Below are 22,713 nucleotides of genomic sequence, written 5' to 3'. Positions count from 1 at the left end.
CTAGTATATAAAAAGAACTGAGTGTACTTCATTATTTAGTTTAATAAAATTTTATTGTTGCCATTATTGTTTTGTATGCTGAATGTTGAGGTCTGTGTGTGACTCATGGTCAATTACAAGATATTGTCCCAAATATAGATGGATTATATCAACACAAAGTTTCACAGGGGGTTTATGACCAACAAAAAGGAGCAACAATTTTTTTTTTTAAAGATCATTAATTGATATTAAACACAGTCTGTGTGTGTGTATATGTATATACATATGAAAATGCATGTATCTTATGTATAGCCACTTGAACATATTTGATCAGGGGGTGCTGGGGTAGAGTATTTTAAACAAAATACTAATATTAAACAGCCCAAACAAGATGAGGAACATACAAATGAATGAGGACAGAGTTATGTGAGAACGCTCAGAACTCATAATACATTTTAAAAACACAGCACAAAAATGTGCATCTTACCTTATGATAGTTAGAATCACTGTTGGATTTTACAGTGTAGGCCTACAATGATAATTTCTGTAACTGAAGAGTATCTTTTTAATATCAATATAACATATGTGCATCTAAAATACTAATGTGCACTATATATGTGTGTGTGTGTGTGTGTGTGTGTGTGTGTGTGTGTGTGTGTGTGTGTGTGTTTTAAAGAGCCCATGAAATCAAAATGAGTTTTAATCTGTGGCTTTAAGCTACATTTACTGTACATTTCAAATTAGCAGTTGTTATCTTCTGGAAATATCTTCAACACAGACTGTTCAATAGCCACAGCCGTATCACCCTGCAGCTCAAGACTGGTTGTCCACTGAAGCTCAGCAGGGTTGAGTCTGGCCAGTCTCTGGATGGGAGACTCCTGGGTAAGCCAGGCTTCTGCTGGAGAAGTGTTAGTGAGGCCAGTAGGGGGCGCTGCTCATCCTGGGGTCTGTGTGGGTCCTATATATTATAAAGCCCCAGTGTAGTGATGTGGGGACACTATACAATAACAAACACTACCCTTAAGGAGAGACGTTAAACCGAGGTCCTGACTCTCTGTGGTCATCAAAAATCCCATGGCACTTCTCGTAAAGAGTAGGTGTGTAACCCCAGTGTCCTGGAGCCAAAGACCTTCCATTGGCCCTTATCAATCATGGCCTCCTAATAATTCTCATCCACTGAACTAGCTCTGTTCCTCTCTATCCTCTCCAGCTGGTGTGTGTGTGTGTGTGTGTGTGTGAGAGAGAGAGCACAAGTGGATGCTACACACTGGTGGTGGTAAAAAAAACAAAACAAAAAACAACAATATATAAATATCATGGTTTTGTGTAAATCATAGTATGAGATAGACAAAAAGCACACTGACAAGGTTAAATATCTTTGAATTGCCCATAATGCATTATTATTATTATTATTATTTGTTATTTATGAGCCTGAGGGAAACAAGAAAAAAAAGGAAAACATAAAGGAGATTTAAGATGAATTAAACCTGTCGCTCACATCTTTTAAGTTGTTGCACTTGTGATAATGCCGTAAGTCACATGATAACGTTAACATGGCGGAGTCTGGATCACATTCATACTTCATGCTTTCAGGTTATATAGTGCCTACTCTTTTAGCCTTATTGAGTACCAGTGAGTATGTGGTTTTGAACGCAGCCATTGTAATGCATTAACACTAGAATACTAAAGAGATCAAAAATATTATAATGTATGTAAAAATTGAGACACACTTAGACATCAACACTCATACAAATCTCAATAATGGTGACAATAAAAAAAAAAAAAAAAAGTAAACAGTAAAAGTTTCAGCTGCATAAATTATCTGTGCTGCAATGCATGCTGGGAGTCATGAGTGAGTTCTGTATGCTGGCATGAAGAGTCACCATTGTTGCGTTTCATATGCTGATTATTGATGTCTGTGAGTGTATAAATAACACTGTATTTATTAACTTCTTAAACACAACATAGTTACATAATTTTTTTGCATATCTGTTCATCACGTCAGTGCTGGATGACACTCCATTATCACATGGTCAGTGGTATGATATTTAAAAGTATTAATGATAAAACACACTTCTGATCAGTCAATTAGACTTCAGATGTGAACAGTGAATAAGAGCACTTCATAAATGTCCCCACTAAATAATAATAATAATTCTGGTTAGCCCAGATGAAACGAACACTGCGCAGTGCGCACACACTAGAGTGTTAAATGTGACATTGAATCAGTGTTGGAGTTAATGTGATAATTAAGTGATTAACTGAGTGATGATTGAACATTATTGAAGATATCTGCTGTTAATAAATAATGAAAACATTTGAACATAAAACATTGCAATAGAAAAATATTAGACTACATCAATGAGGCTTTGCATGATCATAAGTTGTTAAGCTCATTTTCTAGACAGCGTTCAGGCGATAGCTCTGTGGTCAGAGCAACAACATGCGCCTCGCGGAGCTTCAAACCTTCTGAGATTGAATCTCAGCTCTACCATATTCATAATTTTGTCTCGTTTATTTGTCAAAAATAAAAACTTTTGAAATGTTCATTTATTGATTCGTAACACTTTTTGGAGATTTGTTGTGTTTGATTTGATTTGATGTGTTTTTCTGTCATTTTTATTAATAGGCGTTTAGACGATATAACATTGTAGCCTAGGCTACATGCAGTTAACCGATGTTGGCGACAGCGTTTATGTTTTACCGTTCTTGATGCTTATGTATCTGTTTATTAAAGTCAAGTGTTTTGTTTAATTATCAATTGCACATTACAACATAAATTTGCTACATTCCAGTAGAGCCTCTGTTGCGCTGCACAGACGACTAAACTGATGAAGGGAAGATTGTCTGCCGATCGCACCAGAAAATGAAGATGATGAAGTTTGTCTTTAATCTGCTAAATTATTGTTTTGTGAATCATTCACGAAATTGAGATGACTGACGGTGATACCCGGCCATAGCAACAAAAGAAAATTTTCAAAACAGATCCATACATTGAACAAATCAGAAAAAGACTGACTTTGTTGACTTGGCTACAAAAAATAACAAACATTCTAAAACTCTACAAAAACACTGAAACAACTAGATTGAACACTTCAAATGAAATTTTGTGTGAAAAACCTTTAAATACAATAAATAAAACTACAATAGGCTATAGGGCCTACATTTGGACACAGAAAGATTTATCCTGAAAGGAATTTTGCCTCTTTTTCTTTGCTCTGTATCATTAGGCTGGCTATCCGACACTCTCCATATGAAAGGGGCGATTAACACTTTATTGTCCTGCACCCCACGATAAAGCCAGTGAACCGCCCCTCCAAACCCCCCACAGGCTATCTGAGTTTGAGACTGACTTAAAACAAAGAGAAGTCGCTATTCTAGACATTAGCATTAGGCTATTAAAGTGTTGATAATGAAGGAAATAAATAATTAAATAAAGAGGTTTTTATTAGATTTTTTTATTCAAATAAATCTCGAACCACAGTGCTTTGTGGAGCTGCTGCTAAATAACATTTATAGAATAATTATGAACTTAAATGGAACAAAATCGCAACATTTCGACAAATAAATTATTTGTTCTGTCTTTACATTTTAATTCGGGGCGATTTACATTTAATTAGACCGAGATTTTCACTCTTGCCTTGTCCTTTCCTCACTGGGAAGCGCTCACATGATAGCTAAACATATTTGAGTATATCCTCTGTACATCTCGGTTTCATATGGATTACATAATCAGCTAACATTTATTACATATTTAGACATTTAAAGGCTTTAGACATAGCCTATTTCTCATTGTAATCATCGTTCATCTCACCCTGCATCGCTCACTCTGCAATTTAATAAAGTTTGTTTGTTTGTACATTCTAGGGCTGTAATCTCCCAGTCGATTAGTCGATTATTTGGTCGATACGTTCTGGCTCGACCAAAATTCTGATTGGTCGATTTTTTGCCGCGTTCATTTCATCAGTTTTGCCGCATTCATTTCATCAGGTGGAAAGCACTAATTGCTAATGGGGGTGTTTTCAGATTGAAGAAAGTAGGCTACTAGAAGGTTTGCTGAATATTATTTATTTAATTGTGAGAGCATTTAATTCATAGTCAGTCAGTCCTCTTCTACCATGTCAACAAAGACATCAGCAGTGTGGCAGCATTTTTTTAAAAGTTAATAGTCTATTCGTGTCTCAGCCGCGAAGCTGAGCTCCACAGAGCGGCTGCACAGAGCGGCTGAAATGATAGTGTCTGTCAGTTATTATAATACATATGACAAAAACAATTGTCTAAATTATGTTGCATATTCCTCAAAAGTTCTTATGATGATATCACTAGTTGATAACATAGTACTATTTTCGGAAATCATAGGCTATGATATTGCGCAGGTGCACGTGATGCAACGCTGTCAGAGCCGACAGACTCGTGTGTCAGACTCATTTCAGTGCAAAATAATTAGGTCAAAAACAATTTAATATACTGCAAATAGCCTACTAGTTTTATATGTTTATTTATAATTCTTTTAGGCGGACAACAAGGCTACCAAGTACTGCGCACAGTGCGCAGCTAATAAATTTAGCGTTTTTTTTCCTAACATAATTTTTAGTAGATTTTTAGTCGAAAATTTCAGGACTTCAGTCGACCAAGATTTTCTTTGGTTGAATACAGCCCTAGTACACTTTACCTGGTCTGCCTATTTATGGATGTGACACCGTGTCATCTAAAATGATCGAAATCTAAGTTCTACCACTCGGCCATGAATTTACTCACTGAGAAAAACCCAAAAGTTTGTTTGTCCAGCAGTTAGTGTTCGCTCACCCGAGCGAGAAACGCTCTTCATTCGTCTCATTCCTCAATAGAATAGTAAAACATAATCAGCTTCATTGCACCTAATTTATTTTTGTTTGTTATTTTTGTTTTTGTTTTTTTGTTATCGCGCTGCTTCCCTGGGGAATAGACTTCTGTTGCCCACCGACGTGTACAATATGAAATATAGGCTGTATTGTCGTCGTCTCTATTTTTAAGTTTTGATTTTATTTTTCTGTTCTAAACAAATTTTCTATTCGGTTTACCATAGTTGTAGTATTTCATCCTTACTGTTAATTGACATTAACCCCACTTACATTTCAAAATGCTGCAATTGCTGCTGTTTTGAACAATATCCCTTTGCGCCACCTGCCGGTCATTTCGTGAAAGACTTTGAAATGCGACTATTAAATAATGCGATTATTTTTGCCGCGGTGGTTTGCTGCGGCGGCTAGTGTGGCGGTAATAGGCACTATGGTTGACTACCTACTGTAGCTCAGCAGTCAATCAGAAGCAAGCATCAAAGCATTGGATTACTTCTTTCTGTTGACGATGCCTTTAAGTTAACAATGCTCTCAAGCCGCTCCTTTCTGTCATATGGCAAGAAGGATGTCTATCAAGTGTTTCGCGTGTCGAGGTCCGATGGAGCTCCCTGACACACATGACGAGTGTATGTTCTGCTTGGGCAGGGCTCAAGCAGAATTGGTGCTGTATAAATGACAATCACCTTCTGGCCAGGATTTTGACCATCTTGAACTGCCCGCCAACCATCTCTCCCCGCCGCCGAGCAGCGTGCGACAGGCCCCTCTGACGACAGAGTTCCAGCGCGGGTCTTTAAAGGTCTCTTTTGTCCTTTTGTGGGAGAGGCCTTTACACTTCACATAAAGTTATAAAGTCTCCTTTGGCTTCACCGCTGCAAACGACAATGATAATGTTATGTACACAGCAGCTTCCTACTCCGGTGACTGTCCCGTGCTACTGCCCAAATTGCCGATAAGGTTTATATGGCAGCTGGCCAAGTAGCGTCTGACAGCTGACAGACATGCAGGACTCCGAGAAGGCTTGACTGCTAGATGCGCCAATAAGCCCCCACAGACTCTTCAGTGACGCCGTGGGCTTTCTCTGAGAAGTTTCTAGAGGCTCGGAAACAATGCAAAGCACCGAGTCATTTTCTCCCGAAGCGTGTAGCACTGCCTTCGTCAAGCTCCCGGTCGTCATCTGCCCCACAAGTGTACAGGCAGCAGGGGCTAGAGGAAGGCTAGAGGAAGGACTCAGAGTCGGCTGTGAGTCCTAAAGAGAGGCAGTTCAAACAGCGCCCTCTTGTCAAGCAGCGCACTGCCTTAGATGCAATTCAAAGCACTACAGCCTGTAGTTTGAGTTAAACCCCTGTTAATTCTCAATAACTTTGGTAGACGTCTAACAGATGTCTGGATAGTAATAATAGTAATAAGTGCAGCTGGTAATGCTGTTTGTGGAGTTGTTTAATCCTCCTCTGTTGAGATCTTTAGAGATTTAATGTATTATATATTCAGTTGATTTGATCTAAGGCTGTGAGTGGAAGTCAGTTGTAGCTCTTGTGTTTCTGCTCATCTCTTTTTCTGTTCTCTTCTTTCCTTCAGTGATTCTGCTTGTTAACAGGCTTATTAAGGCTGAGATGACCATATTTAATATACACTGATTTTGTGGCTAGGATAAGGTCCAGATCATCATTCCACATGTGGGCAGACACAATGTTGCTATCTGGGAACTAACCTAACCAAGTTTAGTATTGGTGCCCATCTTCTATATGAATCCTGCTAAGGTAACGTCAATCATTTATACTTCAGTATTTTGTGCTCTTTTCCTGGTAATGAGCTGACATTATGTTTGCCATGTGTTTATCTCACAGTAAGATTTCCGTGGGTTTAATTTTGAAGGGATTTGCTGTGTAAATGAAGGTGTGTAGTAGGAGGTTCCAAAAAAAATAAAAAAAATAAAAACCTTCAGAGAACTAGTCATTCTGGTTATTCCTGTAGCTCATCTGTGGTGTCAAATGACTCATTCAAGGGTGTTTTGAGCACGAAACTCCTCGAGCTGTTCGCTGATACACATCAAATGGCATTTGTGTTTATAGTATAGCTTTTGCTAATTGATCATATAGAGCACCAGGAACCATAACTGGATAATATTATAGATGAAAACATAATAAAACATAATTTTATACATTGAAGCACCTCAGTTGAAGACAGGACAAGGACATGGGAGGTAAGTAATGACACCTTTAAAAAATATGCCTTTCATCAAATCATTATTCTAAAACATGATTTTGAAGTATTTTTTTATCTTTGACTTTGAACTAATGCAAGTGTTTCTATATTTAACATAAACGCTACAAGAGTTTTTAACCTTTTAAAATTCAGATCATTCTACCTGTCTTAAAGGGACAGTTCACTCAAAAATGAAAATTATATTATCATTTATTCACCCATATGTTGCTTCAAAACTGTAGGACTTTATTTCTGCTGTTGAACATAAAAGACGATATTTAAAAAAAATGTCTCAAATATTCCTTATAATGAAAATCAATGGGATTTAAGATTTAATGTTTTTTATACTTTTAAAGACAATATAATTCTATAGATTTTATTTAAATCATATTATGAACAACAGCATATTTTTCAAACAGCTACTGAGACTAGTAATTAAGACTTTTTATGGCTGATTTAAACTTTGTTGAGATTGTAAACTTTTGTAATCATTTGTAATCATTTTGTAATCATAATTCGACTTTTATAATTGTGACTTACTGTGTCATAAATTCAACGTATGATATATGAGATACCATAATTTAGATTTTATGACATCATGACATAGTATGTCAATCTCTTTCATTGTAATTAGACTGTCATTAATAATTTAATTTAAATTTGATCTATGTTTCATTCATTATTTTGACTTTATGCCATAATGAGTAAGCATGACATAATTTTGATATCTTATGGCATAATCACGAGTTAGTATGGCATATTTTAGTTATGGCAAACTTATGGCATTTGTTGTCATCAATATGACTTTGTGTGTAATAATTTAAACTTTTATCTCATAATCATGAGCATAATCAAAAGCATGATTTTTTTTTCTCCTTACTATGTTTTTATGTTCAAGAAATCATTTAGATCTGTAGGCTTCATATATATATATATATATATATATATATATATATATAGTATTATTTAAATTTTTTATGGAATAGTAAATTCCTTTACTAACAACATATTTCTCAAACAGCTTCAGAGTCTCAGCCTGAGAAAAGGATCGTGCTTCTTGGGAAAACCGGAGATGGCAAGAGCAGTGCCGGGAATACGATTCTCAAACAGCAAGTCTTCAAGAGTAAAGCTTCACCCGAGTCTGTGACGGCTGAATGCGTCAGTGGAGATCGGAAGGTCGATGGCAGAAAGATCACCGTTATTGACACTCCTGGACTCTTTGACACCGGATTGGATGAGGAGACCATCAAATCCGAGATCATTAGATCCGTGATTGAAAGCTCTCCGGGTCCAGACATGTTCACTATCGTCCTGAAGGTTGGGAGATACACGGGACAAGAAATGGAGATTGTGGATAAAATAGTGGAGTGTTGTGGAGAAGACACCTTCAGTCATTCAGTGGTTTTATTCACTCACGGCGAACAGCTGGAAGGTCAAACCATCGAGGAATTTGTGAAGATGAGTCCAAAGCTACAGGAGCTGGTTGATAAATGTGGAGGTCGCTGTCACGTCATCGACAGTAAATACTGGAAAAAGCGAAAAATGGGATACAGGAGCAACAGAGTTCAGGTGAAAAATCTGCTGGAGACCATCGAACAGAAGCTTAAGGACAGTAATAAAGGCTGCTACACCAATGAGCTGCTTCAGATAGTGGAGGAAGAGATTCAAGAGGAGATGAAGAATGTAGACGAGGTCAATATGTTGCCAGAAGAGAAGCGAGAGTTAGCGAAAAAGATTGTGCACAAAAAACTTCTCAACCGGCTTGCGGGAGTGACCACAGGCACGCTGACCGGTGCTTTTCTGGGCATCGGTGTCGCAGTAGCATCTGTTGTGAGTTTACTGAAAGCCACCAACATTCCTGGAGTGGTGAAAGCAGGAGCGGCAGCAGGAGCCGCCGGAGCAGCGGGAATAGCAGCAGGAGCAGCAGCGGTGAAGGCTGGGATTATTGCTGCAGGAGCTGGTGTTGGACTAGCTGGTTCAGGTCTCGCTGCAGCTACAGGCGTTGCTTTTGGAGTTGCAGCTTTTGCCGGAGCGATCGGAGGAGGAATTACTGGATACAAAGCAGCAGATGAGGACGATTCGGTGTGTGAGACAATAAAGAACACCGCCAAACTCAACTATGAGAATGCCAAAGGTGCAGCGAAAAAGGCACAGAAACATCAACACAAACTGTTAAATAATGAGAACAATACCACTGATTAGGGAACAGAGCAGTTTTTAGTGATTTATGGAATAGATTATATTATCATTTAAATTAGATAAAATTATGTGCTTTATCGTTTTTGTCTAAATAATGCATGGGTATTTGTTTTTAACTCTCACTATATTACAGTGGGGAGAACAAGTATTTGATACATTGCCGATTTTGCAGGTTTTCCCACTTACAAAGCATGTAAAAGTCTGTCATTTTTATCATAGGTACACTTCAACTGTGAGTGACGGAATCTAAAACAAAAATCCAGAAAATCACATTGTATGATTTTTAAGTAATTTATTTGCATTTTATTGCAGGACATAAGTATTTGATACATCAGAAAAGCAGAACTTAATTTTTGGTACAGAAATTGTTTGCAATTACACACTTAAATGTTTATAAAGGTATATGGCTCATAAATGTGTGACAAGTATTCGCTGAGTTTTGTTTCAGTTTATAGACGTGCTCAAGAAAAAAAAGTTCACCGCGACGGAGAGGCAGAACGCACACCCTGTTTATTTTCTTTATGTTTCAAAAGCACAATGTTTTGATTTGATTGTAAGTGGACACATACAAAAGTAGAAATATCACAGATTCTTTTTTTATATTTATTTTTTCTGTATGACCATAAATGACGGAGTAATTTAAGTTTAAAGTGCTACAATGTAAAAAAAGTCCAGCAAAACGCGGGGGCGCGTTTGCCGACCTCAGAGGGTTAAACACGGCGAGTGGAGTTTAGACCAAAAAGCTCTATTTTTGTCTCATTAGACCAGATGACCTTCTCCCATTCATCCAGATGGTCATTGGCAAACTTCAGACGGCCTGGACATGCGCTGGCTTGAGCAGGGGGACCTTGCGTGCGCTGCAGAATTTTAATCCATGACCGCGTAATGTGTTACTAATGGTTTTCTTTGAGACTGTGGTCCCAGCTCTCTTCAGGTCATTGACTAGGTCCTGCAGTGTAGTTATGATTCCTCACCTTCCTCATGATCATTGATGCCCCATGAGGTGAGATCTTGCATGGTGCCCCAGACCGAGGGAGATTGACCGTCATCTTGAACTTCTTCCATTTTCTAATAATTGCGCCAACAGTTGTTGCCTTCTCACCAAGCTGCTTGCCTATTGTCATGTAGCCCATCCCAGCATTGTGCAGGTCTACAATTTTATCCCTGATGTCCTTACACAGCTCTCTGGTCTTGGCCATTGTGGAGAGGGTGGAGTCTGTTTGATTGAGTGTGTGGACAGGTGTCTTTTATAAAGGTAACAAGTTCAAACAGGTGCAGTTAATACAGGTAATGAATGGAGAACAGAAGGGCTTCTTAAAGAAAAACTAACAGGTCTGAGTGAGCCGGAATTCTTACTGGTTGGTAGGTGATCAAATGCTAATTCATTATTTAAAAATCATACAATGTGATTTTCTGGATATTTGTTTTAGATTCCGTCTCTCACAGTTGAAGTGTACCTATGATAAAAATTACAGACCTCTACATGCTTTGTAAGTAGGAAAACCTGCAAAATCGGCAGCGTATCAAATACTTGTTCTCCCCACTGTGAATGTATACATGCAGTCACATTATATTATTTATTATAAAGTGTTGGTTTAATTGCAAGTTAATTAGAATTATAATAGCTAATAATAATACAATAATAATAAAATATTTTAAAGTATTATTTATGAGGTGCAGTGAAGTGGCACAGAAATAAACACAGACTTGTTAAAAAAAGAAGAAAGAAAACAGTTTTACTCAGCGAACAGACCAGTTTTGTAGTTATGGCTAATACTTGATTGATGATTACTAAGATTATATTATCCGTCCTTCGGATGAGACGTTAAACCGAGGTCCTGACTCTCTGTGGTCATTAAAAATCCCAGGATGTCCTTCGAAAAAGAGTAGGGGTTTAACCCAGGCATCCTGGCCAAATTTGCCCCTTGGCCCCTGTCCATCATGGCCTCCTAATCATCCCCATATACTGATTGGCTTCATCACTGTCTCCTCTCCACCAGTAAGCTGGTGTGTGGTGGGCGTTCTGGCGCAATATGGCTGCCGTCGCATCATCCAAGTGGATGCTGCACATTGGTGGTGGTTGAGGAGATTCCCCCTTTCATGTAAAGCGCTTTGAGTACCTAGAAAAGCGCTATATACATGTAATGAATTATTATTATTATTATTATCTTTGTTGTTGCACTTTTGTCTAAATAATGCATGAGTATTTGTTTTTAGTTCTCTTTAATTATATGAACATGCAGTCCCATTATATTATTTATTGTGAAGTATATATTTTTGTTGTTTTTATAAATTAGAATAAATGTAATTTTTGCTATTTGTGTAGGTTACATTTACAATATAATCTTTGCCTGCATTACAATGGCTGAATCTCCCATCACATTCAGTACATTTTCTCATGGTAGGGGATTTGTATTTGTATTTTTATGCTGGTTGAAAGTCTCTTCACATTCTGATAGCAATCACTAAGTGGTCTAAATGTATTTATATGTGTATACTGTCTGTGGAACGTGCAGGATCATTCTTAACAAAATGAACTGTTGAAATGTTAACATTAAAAAATAAATTAAATAATAATAATAATAAAAAGGTTGTCCCAAGTGTAATTTATACACTTGTGTTTTCCCAAGGGTTAGGACATTTTCACCTCAGGGAACAAATAATCTTTAAAAACCTTTAAATGCACTTTGACTGGAGAAACCTGACACTAATTTGAATTCCTGCAAATGTGCTGTTTATTAATATTAAAAACAAATTTAGGCTGTGTTGTTGAGAGAGAAACATACTGAGAGTGAACGAATTGAGGGCATGATGAACTGAGCATGAGAACAATTTACAAAAACACAATGTAAAAAAAAATATTTTGTCAACTTGCACTCACCCTCATGTCATTCCAAACCTGTATGATTTATTCTGTGGAAGATGACATTTTGAAAAATGACTCATTGTTTTTCAATGTAATAAAAACTCAATGATATCCAATGTCGTTTTCATTGTATGGACAAAACAGATTAAACATTCTTCAAAATATCTTATTTTCAGGTTTGGAACAACATGAAGAACAATCCATTTAATGTCTTTATTAAAGGGGTGGTATAATCCCATTTTCACAAGATGTAAAAAAAAGTCTTTGATGTCCCCAGAGTGTGTATGTGAAGTTTTACGCAGAGGCAGAAAGCACACCCCGTTTTTTATTTATTTTTTATTTTACAAAAGCACAATGTTTTATTTCGATTGTAAGTGGAAAAAGTAGACATTTAACAGTTTATTTTTTTTTCGTATTTCTTAAGTCTGTATGACCATAAATGCCTAATAGTATAATAATAGTAAACCATAATTAATAGTATTTTAAGTCTATTTTGCTGCTATGTAAAAAAATCCAGCAAAACGCGCCGGCGTGTTTGTCGACCCGAGGATTAACTTTAGCCTAATAGGAAGGAACATAAATTGTGACTAAAAATATATGCTCACTCACATCAAGACGTCGCTGCAGTGATGGAGCTTTACAGCGCGAACAGTGCTGTTGCAACCAGCAACACTACACCTACGTCCCCATCCTAACCACTGTACTTAATACAGATAAAGATCTACCCTAACTTGAAGCTTTCCTAACTGATGCAATACTATGCTACTAACTAACTATGCTTGTAACAATACTACACTAACTGCAGATTAACTACCTAGGCTACACAAAATAATCTAAATAACTATATAAATGCTATGCTAACTAGATACTAATATAGGCTATCCTGATAATTTTCAATACTCGCAATTCCAACTCTTGACTCGTTACTCACTACAGTGGTTTTGATGAAACAAGATGTTTTTATACCAGGGGCTGCCAAGGGTGTGGTGAGCTGGAACCTGCTTACGTCACGCAGTAGCACAACATCCAATAGGACAATTCAACTGCAGTAGCCACCGTTCAACCTGAAGAGGGCAGCACTCAGATGTTTTTACACCATATATTGTAGAATTAAAACACTTTATACCCAAATGTCAAAAAATTTACTCGAATCAATGAACAGCACTAATAAAGCCCCAGTCTTACAGATCATTAACTAAAAAAAGTTGTTTTAGGATTTAGTTACTAGAGTTGAGCTGGATACTCGGCTGAAATGAGTATCCGGTACGGATAAAGCACTTTTGTCGAGTACGAGTATTATACAAGTAATACGACTCAATATATGTGCTCGGATTAAAAAAAAAAAAAAAAAAAAGTTACGTTGAGATTAGGGCTGGGCGATATATCGATATAAAGAATATATACATTTAAACGCGATATGGAATTAGACCATATCGCAAATATCGATATAGTTCAAATTTGCGCTGTGATCCTTGCTCCAAGCAGAGCTGACCCGGAGCTCTCTGCACTGCTCCCCGCCCCTCCTTTTCCACTTTGCATGCATGTTTAGCGCATGTTATGTTATAACATGAAATAAAGTCTTTCACCTCAGAAAAACGGACTTTCTTGTCCTGTCAGCCGTTATACTGTAGTCGTAGCGCACACTCAATTGCACGCGCAAATGCGGCGGCGCGCGCTGTGTATCGCCTCACTGTATATACAGTAAAGTGCAAAAGAAACTACGAGCATGCAACGCCGTTACGTTGTAAATTACACGAAATAAAAGTAATGCAGGTATGATTTTCATTCTATTCACCAGGAGCAGTTTCCATGTTTCATTAACAGTTAACAGTTCTTGTTAGTATTGTGTATTCACCATGGTAACTGTCGTTTCCATATTAACCCCAAAATGCCACTATTTTTCTTTGTGTTATTTTTTTATATTTTTAAATGACTGTGGTGGCTCATACCAACATTGTATTAACAAAAACTAGTTTAGTACTGCTATTTAATACCTTTAGCATAGGCCTAATGTTTATTAGTACTAGTCTTTACTATTAGTCATTCTTACAATTTATGTTAAGTGAAGGGGGACAGTACTTGTGTGTGTGTGTGTTAACAAAAAAAAAAAAAAAAAAAAACATGAAAAATAAAAAAAATATCGGGATATATATATCGTATATCGAAATTCAGCCTAAATCTATCGGGATATGACTTTTGGTCCATATCACCCAGCCCTAGTTGAGATGAAAACTCTTGTTCATTACATTTTACTTCATAATTGCAACCGCATGTGTTGTTTTCATTGTTGCAAAACTTGTTCTGTAGTTCGTTTGTTATCGTGATCAAAACCATTGATCTGAAGCTCAATGCTGATGCTGTCATGTAAATAGTTTTCTAATCAGCAAAAAATATAACAATTTCTGATCAACCCATATCAATTGCATGCTTAAAATAACATACCGGTTAAAGCCCCGCCCATTTCAAGACAACCCGACCCACTTCCGGATTAAATCCCGCCCACTACCAGGTTAGGCCCCGCCCAGTCCGAGTACAGATACAGATAATTCATATGGTTAACAGATACAGATAATGCTGTACTCGCTCATCCCTATTAGTTACCCTTTAAAAAAGTGAAATCATAATCAACCACCCCTTTAAGAAATCATTGATGACTAACTTGCAGCATGAATATGTAATTTTTATTAAAATGAAAATACTGAGAACGTGTCTGACAGTCAAAAATATACTTGCACAGCAAAAGGTGCAGTGACCTGTGCCTGAGTGGCCTTTGGATTCATTTAGCTGTGTTTGATACACAATCACAAAGGAGAAAAGAGAGAAGACAACTGAATATAAGTAAATATTGCATAAATCTATACAAATTAAAATGTATGCTATTCATTTTTCTTAAGTGATTATTGACTAATTAACAGTCCCTCCAGGATTTCACGATTTTTTTGTGTGATTTTTGCGATGAAAATGACTGATTTTGTGGTGGTAATTTCCAGAAATTTGTGAAAAAATTTGCGATTTTTATATTTTATAATTAGGACATCACATTTACCATAATAGTATTATGTCAGATGCACAATAGTCATACATGACACAAATCACAAACAAAATGCATAAAGCTCTTTTATTTTGGTCTAATCAAATTATCTAATTAATTAATTTATACAGTAGAACTGTGTGTAAATCAAATTCATACATTTGCAAAAAATAGGTGACATTAAAATCGATCTACAATTCACTGACCAAAACCAAAACTGTATTATAAACTCATACTACAAACAAATAGAATGCAAACATTTGCCATTCTAATATATTAACATATATGCTAATCTACAAACATTTTGTGCTGCCAGATTTGGCAGAGGCAATTACATTTAAATTTCAAACAATATCATCCATTTCAAGAAGACCACTTTCTGATTGTAATAGAGAAAGACCAGAGCCCTCAAGTTACTGCTTGTAGAGGAACGCCTTCGGTTGGAGAGGATAAGTTTATATTAGAGTTGTTCCGATTCCGATACCAGTATCGGAAATGCCGCCGATACCAATCAAAATGCTGGCATCGGTATCGGCGAGTACTTGTACCCATGTACCGATCCGATACCATTTTCTTAAACAATAACATTACCTAGTAAAGCACGCTAGCTTTGCTTAACGCGGCAAATCGGAGATCAATTCTTCTTCGCTGCTCTAAACAGTGGTTGCTTGTGGCAACGCAGGAAGTTGTGCTGTTGCCACAAGCAACCACTGTTTAGAGCAGCGAAGAAGAAATGAAAACGCACGCTGGCAGTATGTCCGCTGTTTGGCAGTATTTCAGACTGGACCAACCAGCCATTAAAACGGCGACATGTCTCATATGCCATACTGTAATTTCGAGGGGTGGCACAAGAAGCAGCACCTTCAACACGAGTAACTTAATAAAGCATTTGAAGACGCGTCACCCCGCAGAACACGACGGTTACATAAACGCAAGGGCAGAGAAGGATGAGCCGCGCCAGAATCAACAATCTCTGGAAGCTTCTTTCAAACGAAGAGAAAAGTTTTCAAAAGACAGCCAACGAGCGATACATTTATCCAACAAAATTATTGAGTTTATTATTCTGGATGACCAGCCGCTGTTCAGTCATCGAAAACAATGGATTTCGCCGCTTAATTGAGCATTTGGAGCCCCGGTACAGTTTGTCTGGTCGCAAATACATCTCAGTTCCCTATTCGAGATAACGTTAGTGCGTAAACACATTTCATGTAAACTAAAAGATGTGAAAACAATCAGCTTTACTACCGACATCTTTAGTTGAGGTTTATTTATACTCTATTACTTAAGTCTCTTATTTCACTACATTGTGGCTGCACTTATTTAAAGGACTAACGTTAGATTGAGTACAAGTTACTGTTGTACTTTTTTTCTTTTTTTTTTTACTTGTGTATTTCAAAAATGAAATGCCGTTTATTTAGCAAATTGTTTCTGGACTTCAAGTTATAAAGAGATTATTTTTCTTATATTATTCATAGTTATATAACTAAATAAAACTAAAATACCTTTTTCAGTTTATAGGATTAGATGTGTGGCTGCATTTGAAGTTCTTTTTCACTTAAGAAAAATAAATAATATATTGCTGTGAAATGTATGTCAGATAATAAAAATACTCTAGTTCACTGTATGTATTTGTTCATGTTTTATTAAGGGATTAGTCTGAAGCACACCATAAAATAATTATATCAATTCATACAGGGCTAGTATGAATTGCAGCTGTATACACACCCAGGTATCGGATCAGTACTCGGTATCGGCCGATACCCTGAGTCCAGGTATCGGAATCGGTATCGGGAAGGGAAAAAGGGTATCGGAACATCTCTAGTTTATATATGGTGTTGCATCGTTCTGCATCTGCAGAGTTGGAAACTGCATCTTTGTAGCGCAGGGCCAGTTTGCTCAGTACAGGAAGCCTATCCTGCAGACCTACCCAAAAGGTGTCAAGGTCTACAATCCCACTCACAGATGCTCGAAGTGCTTCTGGACCCAGCTTAGTCATGTACCTTGTCATCTCATCCTCAGGCACTGAGGAAAAGCCAGGAATGGCTTTGTAGCTGTTGGGGCTGTCATCCATGAATGCCAGGCATCGTGGCTCAAAACTTCTGACCTCTTTGAGAAACTCAATGCCAGGTTGTCCATGCTGCATGTACTTACTTAGCTTTTCATCAGCATAACCGAATGCTGCTCGCACCTGATTTAAGACTTTTGTCTTGAGCTCAAGAGGCAAAAGAATTTGTGAGAAGTACTGGCTACACACCTCATCACAGAGCTCTTTGTTTGCCACAAAGTTCATCTGTAGATCCTCAAGATAATCAAATACCTTTGTTGTGACAGGACGTCTGCTCTGAAAGAGGTCCAACATTTGCAGGGTCACCTTGCACTTGTCAGACACAATGTTCAGTTGGACCTGTAGGGTCTCTGCACACTCATGGTCTTCCAGCATTTTGTTCAGATTTTCCACTGAAGCTGGAGCACTGCGCCCACACACCTGCGAGAGAAAAGGGAGAGGGTGGAGGGTGGAGGGTGGAGTTGGGTTCAGGGTTATTTTTTTTATAATGTGCCCACAAACAATAAATAATTAACTTATAGATTGTAGGATTTTAAACGTACCTGCATTTCTGCCTGCAGAAATTCCCTGTAAAAAGTGAAATGCTCAGTATGATATTGCGCTGCAGAGAACCAGGAGTTCCAACGAGTATCACATGGATTTGGGGCCATTGTTGGTTTACTGCCATTCAGTTTGCCAGACAAGTAGGACAGGTATCTTCTCTTGCGACCCCCTGCCATGTAAAACATCTGACTGAAGTACATCATAAAGGTGTTCAAGTCTGTGAAGGGTTTGCGGAAGGCACCTCCAATCAAATTCATAATGTGTGCCATGCAGGTAATGTGGATGGAATGAGGAAAAAGGGACTTCAGTGCTTCTCTGTATGCTTTTAGCATGTATGCCGCATTGTCTGTATCAAAAACAATGACATCTTCATTGGCAATGTTGTACTCTTGAAGAGTTTTGACAACAGCCATCGAAACAGTGGAGTGATTGCATTTCTCCATGAAGACTGTATTCACTAGATGTGCAAGGATTCTTCCAGATTCATCTTTTTTTAGTGGTGCGATCAATATGTTTAATACACATCTTCCCTCCACATCTGGAGTTTCATCAAAGATGACAGCAACTGGCTCCCCTGAAAGTTTTACTTTTAGTCGTTCCTTCTCCTGTCTGTACACTTCTCCCCAGGTATTTCTGCTGGGACTTGGGGATGCGTCCACCATTTGTGACCTTTTCATTTAGAAACTTTCTCACTAAGGGATGATCAGACTTGGAAAGGGGGATATTAAGTGCGGTGCACAGCTTTACCCATTCTTCACAAATCTGAAAGAATAATAAAGGTTTTTTTTTTTTTTTTGTACAACACAAGACCAGGATCATCCAAGTAATTATTTAAATAATCAAGATTAACACTCAGTAATGTAATAAGACGAAAGGAACAAATAACAAAAAGAAACAAAATAGGACAAATAAATACAAGGATACAGTTACAAAAAGGTGGATAATTAAAAAAAATAATAATAATAATTTGTGCTGTAGCCTATTGTTGTTGCTTGATTAACATTAACAACACTGACAACAGCAGGTAAATTAGGTTACTGTCACTTTAAGATCTACTATATATGACAAACGTCCCAATCAGTTATTACTGATTGTTTTACGTAAATACTCGCCAAGATGAATATTTTGAAGTCATTGTAGCTATGTGTATTTGTTCAAGCGCTATCAAAGGGAATTCAATACTCTAACGCTGACAGGCGGTGACACACAGTCATTCAGTCAGCCAGTCACACACACACACACTCACTCACTCCAGTCAGGCAGTCACTCAGTCAGAGACAGACTGTCACTTGACTGGCTGAAATTAGTTATCTTTTGCGGTATACTGCGCTTTTAATAATTCTTTTTAGTACCATCAAGCATATCATACTTTTTGTGATGTCATTCAATCATGTTAAACGCGTTAATAAGTTTGCCGTAGCCTATTGCCCAATGAAAACTGTTCGGATATCGGCTGATTCAGCTACATAGCCGGATATAAAAAAAAGAAAACATCTTTAGCGATTTTACACTTAAATCGTCATACCACACAGCAATATAAAACAACACAAGAATCACTTTTGCTTACTTCATTTCGATCATGTCCAGCGGCCGTCATCCTTGAAGCCATCTCCGATATGGTTAGTTGCTTGCGTTTCCTCTGATTCCACAGGTCTGTTTGTCTGAGATGTTTGCTCCCGCTTAGATGATAGTCAATAGTAGACTTTCTTTTGTGGTCTAAAATTTTATTACACGGGCTGCAAAACAATTTACCCCCACTCTCGTGCAATATATCAGGATATTGCTTAGCCCGGTCCTTGGCGCTTATGTGAGAGGGCAGGTAAGACAAATTTTCTTTCGCCATGTTTCTGACAGACCACTCAAAGACATCACGCGTGCGCAACATCTGTATCCATGTAAAATGCATTGAAACTTTATTTAAACTAGAGATATTTCTATTGGGTGATTTATAATTATTATTTATTTATTTATTTTTTTTTTTGCGGTTAAATTAGGAATTATGCAGGATCGCAAAAAAATTGCGACATTTTGTTGATTTTGCGTTGTATTCAGCGATCGCGGAATCGCAAAAAACTGGAGGGACTGAATTAGGATGTCAGGAGTTCTCAACTCTGGTTCTCAAAGTGCGCTGTCTTGCAGAGTTTATGTCCAGACCTGATCAATCTCACTTGTTTGTGACTTTCTAGTCAGTGATCCAAAAGGGCTCGATTAGCTGGTTCAGGTCTGTTGGACCAGGGTTAGAATGTGATTTTAAACCATTCAAGCACGTAAAGACTTGTCTCGCGCGCTGTTTTCTGTGCTGCAGGCATGTGTAACTATACTGGGCAACTCTCTTAGTGACAGCAGCTGCCGTCTCTACAATAACAATATTTGGAATGTATTTTTTTTTTTATAAATTGCAATGTTCTTTTATTACTGTTTGCTTGTCTTTAATAATGCTTGAAATTTATATTAGTTTTTCTATAGTATTTTTAAATCACAGGCAAGTGTACTTTGGCCTGTTTATTTTTGTTCAGGATATTCAGCTACAATTACAACATGTTGCATATTTATGATCAGAAATCCTGATGTGTGGGGAAACCCGAGGACAAACTCGCGCACGCTCTGGAGATTATCACGTGAAACTAAACAATATCCAATCAGAAAGCGAGATGATGGAAGACGGAAGCATAACAAACGCAGTTATGGCGCAGCACAAAGTGAAATTGATGTGGACAGCAGAGATGGAGGATCAGCTTGTTGATTTGTGGCAAATACCGTGAATTTTCTGTGAAAATCATTCCAAACAATATCATCGCAATTTCTTCCTGCATATCGTCCACCACGCTTATTCTGAAGTCTCTCGAGATTTTGCGAGATTTCCTGTGTTCACAGTCAAGACTCTGGTTGAAAATCTGTTTGTGTGTGGTGTGCTGTCTGTCACATCATGGCACACCACACACTATAGGAGCAAAACGCTTAAATCTAGGATTTTTGTCCTCATGTTTGTGGTCTATCACATTTTGAAAATCTTATAAGATGTAAAAAATCTTTTGGTGTGTACCCAGCATAAGCAGAATCGAAATAGGAATTGGAATTGTTAAAATTGAAACGATACCCGACCCTACTTACAGCAGTGGTGTCCAGTCCTGGTCATGGAGGACCAATGTCCTGCAGAGTTTAGCTCCAGCCTTCCTGTAGTTTCTGCTGATCCTGAAGACCTTGACCAACTGGTTCAGCTCTGCTTAACTGGGGTTAGAGCTCAATTCGGCAATCAGGACTAGATGGCAATAAATACTGAAAAGAGAGAAGACAAACAACATTTGAATGATATAAACCCAGTTTAAAACTTTGATTCATGAATATGTACAATAACATCTGACAATGTAGGCTACATATGACACCACTGTACTGACAAATACAGTATTTGTTAAGTGGGTGAGGATCATCTCATTAGAAAAAATAAATAAATGTATACCCAAAATATTAACAGATAACAAGCTAAATGTTTATGAAAATAGTTATATGCTGCAAAGGAAGTTTTTATTTTATTTTTTTAAATGTCTATGACAAATCTGTAATGCAAAAACTGAGAATGTATCAGACAGCGATTCGAATATTATACTTACAAACAGTAGCAGAACCAATGATCTGATTACACACAAGGAAAAGGGAGAAAAACAAATTAATATTTGAGTCAAATTTTGCTCTGTATGGATAAACGTGCTGATGACATGTATACATTCAAGAGAAATGATTACATTCATATTTAATGTGAATACTATTTCATGGCCTAAATATTTTACTTCCGTTATATATTTTAATAATTAATTAAATAAATATTACAGATGGTTGATTTCATTTCAGTTATCAATTAAAGTTATAATTGTAAAATCAGTTATTTTTAGGTCATGTTAACATAGTAATATGACAGTAGCTTTGTAAAATTACAAAGCGCATGTAATGTTATATATAAATATATGATTTTCTGTCTGTCAGCACACAGTGTTTATCGATGTCTATCAATTATGAATGATCATAATCGTATGTATCGAGATGTAATAAGAGTGTGTAGCTTATGTATAACTGTTATGTGAACTGTATTCACTACATAAATCCTTTTGATGAAAGAACTTTGTGATTGAAAAGAGTTATGAGTTATAAATGAATGAGGATGACAGAAACTGGATGCACATCAGTGATTAGTCAGCCCGAGACGCTGCTGGTAGGATGAATGTTTGAACAAGCTTAATGCCAATTTATATTCAGATAAATGCCATCTTGTGTGTTATTTGTGATGTTTACGTGTTTTGAGACATTTTACAAATTTGTATTAGGTATAAGGTTGCATTAGAGTGCATACGATTCGTGTATTTTAAATTCTGTTAAAAATGTGCATATTGTGTTAATGCACAGGGTGTCAAATGTTTTGGTTGTAATTAGGCATTTTATTCTTTTTTCTTTAAAGGTTATCAACCTAATTTGAGCTTGATCTTAAACCAACCTTTTCTACCAAAGGAATGACTGTTTCAAGTTACTAATCTAACTGCAAACTAAGCTCATCTGTTCTAATCAATTGAGATGTGAATGACAATCAACAGACTGCAAATCAACTAAGATTGTAACAACTTTATTGAATATTTAAAGTAAAAGCCATTTTTGAGATGATCCTTGTGTCCGTGGTTGACTAAGCTCTTTTTTTTTAGTTAGAGGCAGGACATACAGTGCTATGCATAAGTTTAGACACCCATACTAAAGTTGACTAAAAAGAGGAATAAAAAATCATCTTTTGGAAACTGAACTTAATGCCTTAATTAAAAAAATTAGGAAAAATCCAACCTTTAAGGACACCAATTTTCTTTCTGAATGAATAATGCATCGTAAATAAATAAATGTTCTTCCTTAAAATACAGGGTGCATAAGTTTGGACACCCCTATGTTAAATTCCCATAGAGGCAGGCAGATTTTTATTTTTAAAGGCCAGTTACTTCATGGATCCAGGATACTATGC

The 22,713-nt window shown here is 37.1% G+C and overlaps 1 protein-coding gene across 1 annotated transcript; it reads left to right on the top strand.

Moving 5' to 3' along the window:
* Positions 1-7,010: 7,010 nt before the first annotated feature.
* Positions 7,011-9,221, top strand: LOC311288460 (GTPase IMAP family member 7-like; the record flags this gene model as incomplete). The annotated part of the gene is made up of 2 exons (XM_084405879.1): positions 7,011-7,017; positions 8,041-9,221. The coding sequence occupies 2 exons, from the start codon at positions 7,011-7,013 to the stop codon at positions 9,219-9,221; spliced, it is 1,188 nt and encodes a 395-aa protein (XP_084262005.1).
* Between the last annotated feature and the right edge of the window lie 13,492 nt (positions 9,222-22,713).

The sequence above is a fragment of the Rutilus rutilus genome (assembly GCF_951802725.1).
Source record: "Rutilus rutilus genome assembly, chromosome: 3".
NCBI classification, from domain to species: domain Eukaryota; kingdom Metazoa; phylum Chordata; class Actinopteri; order Cypriniformes; family Leuciscidae; genus Rutilus; species Rutilus rutilus.
The sequence above is the reverse complement of the archived record's forward strand: the minus strand, read 5'-3'. Positions and strand labels throughout refer to the sequence as shown.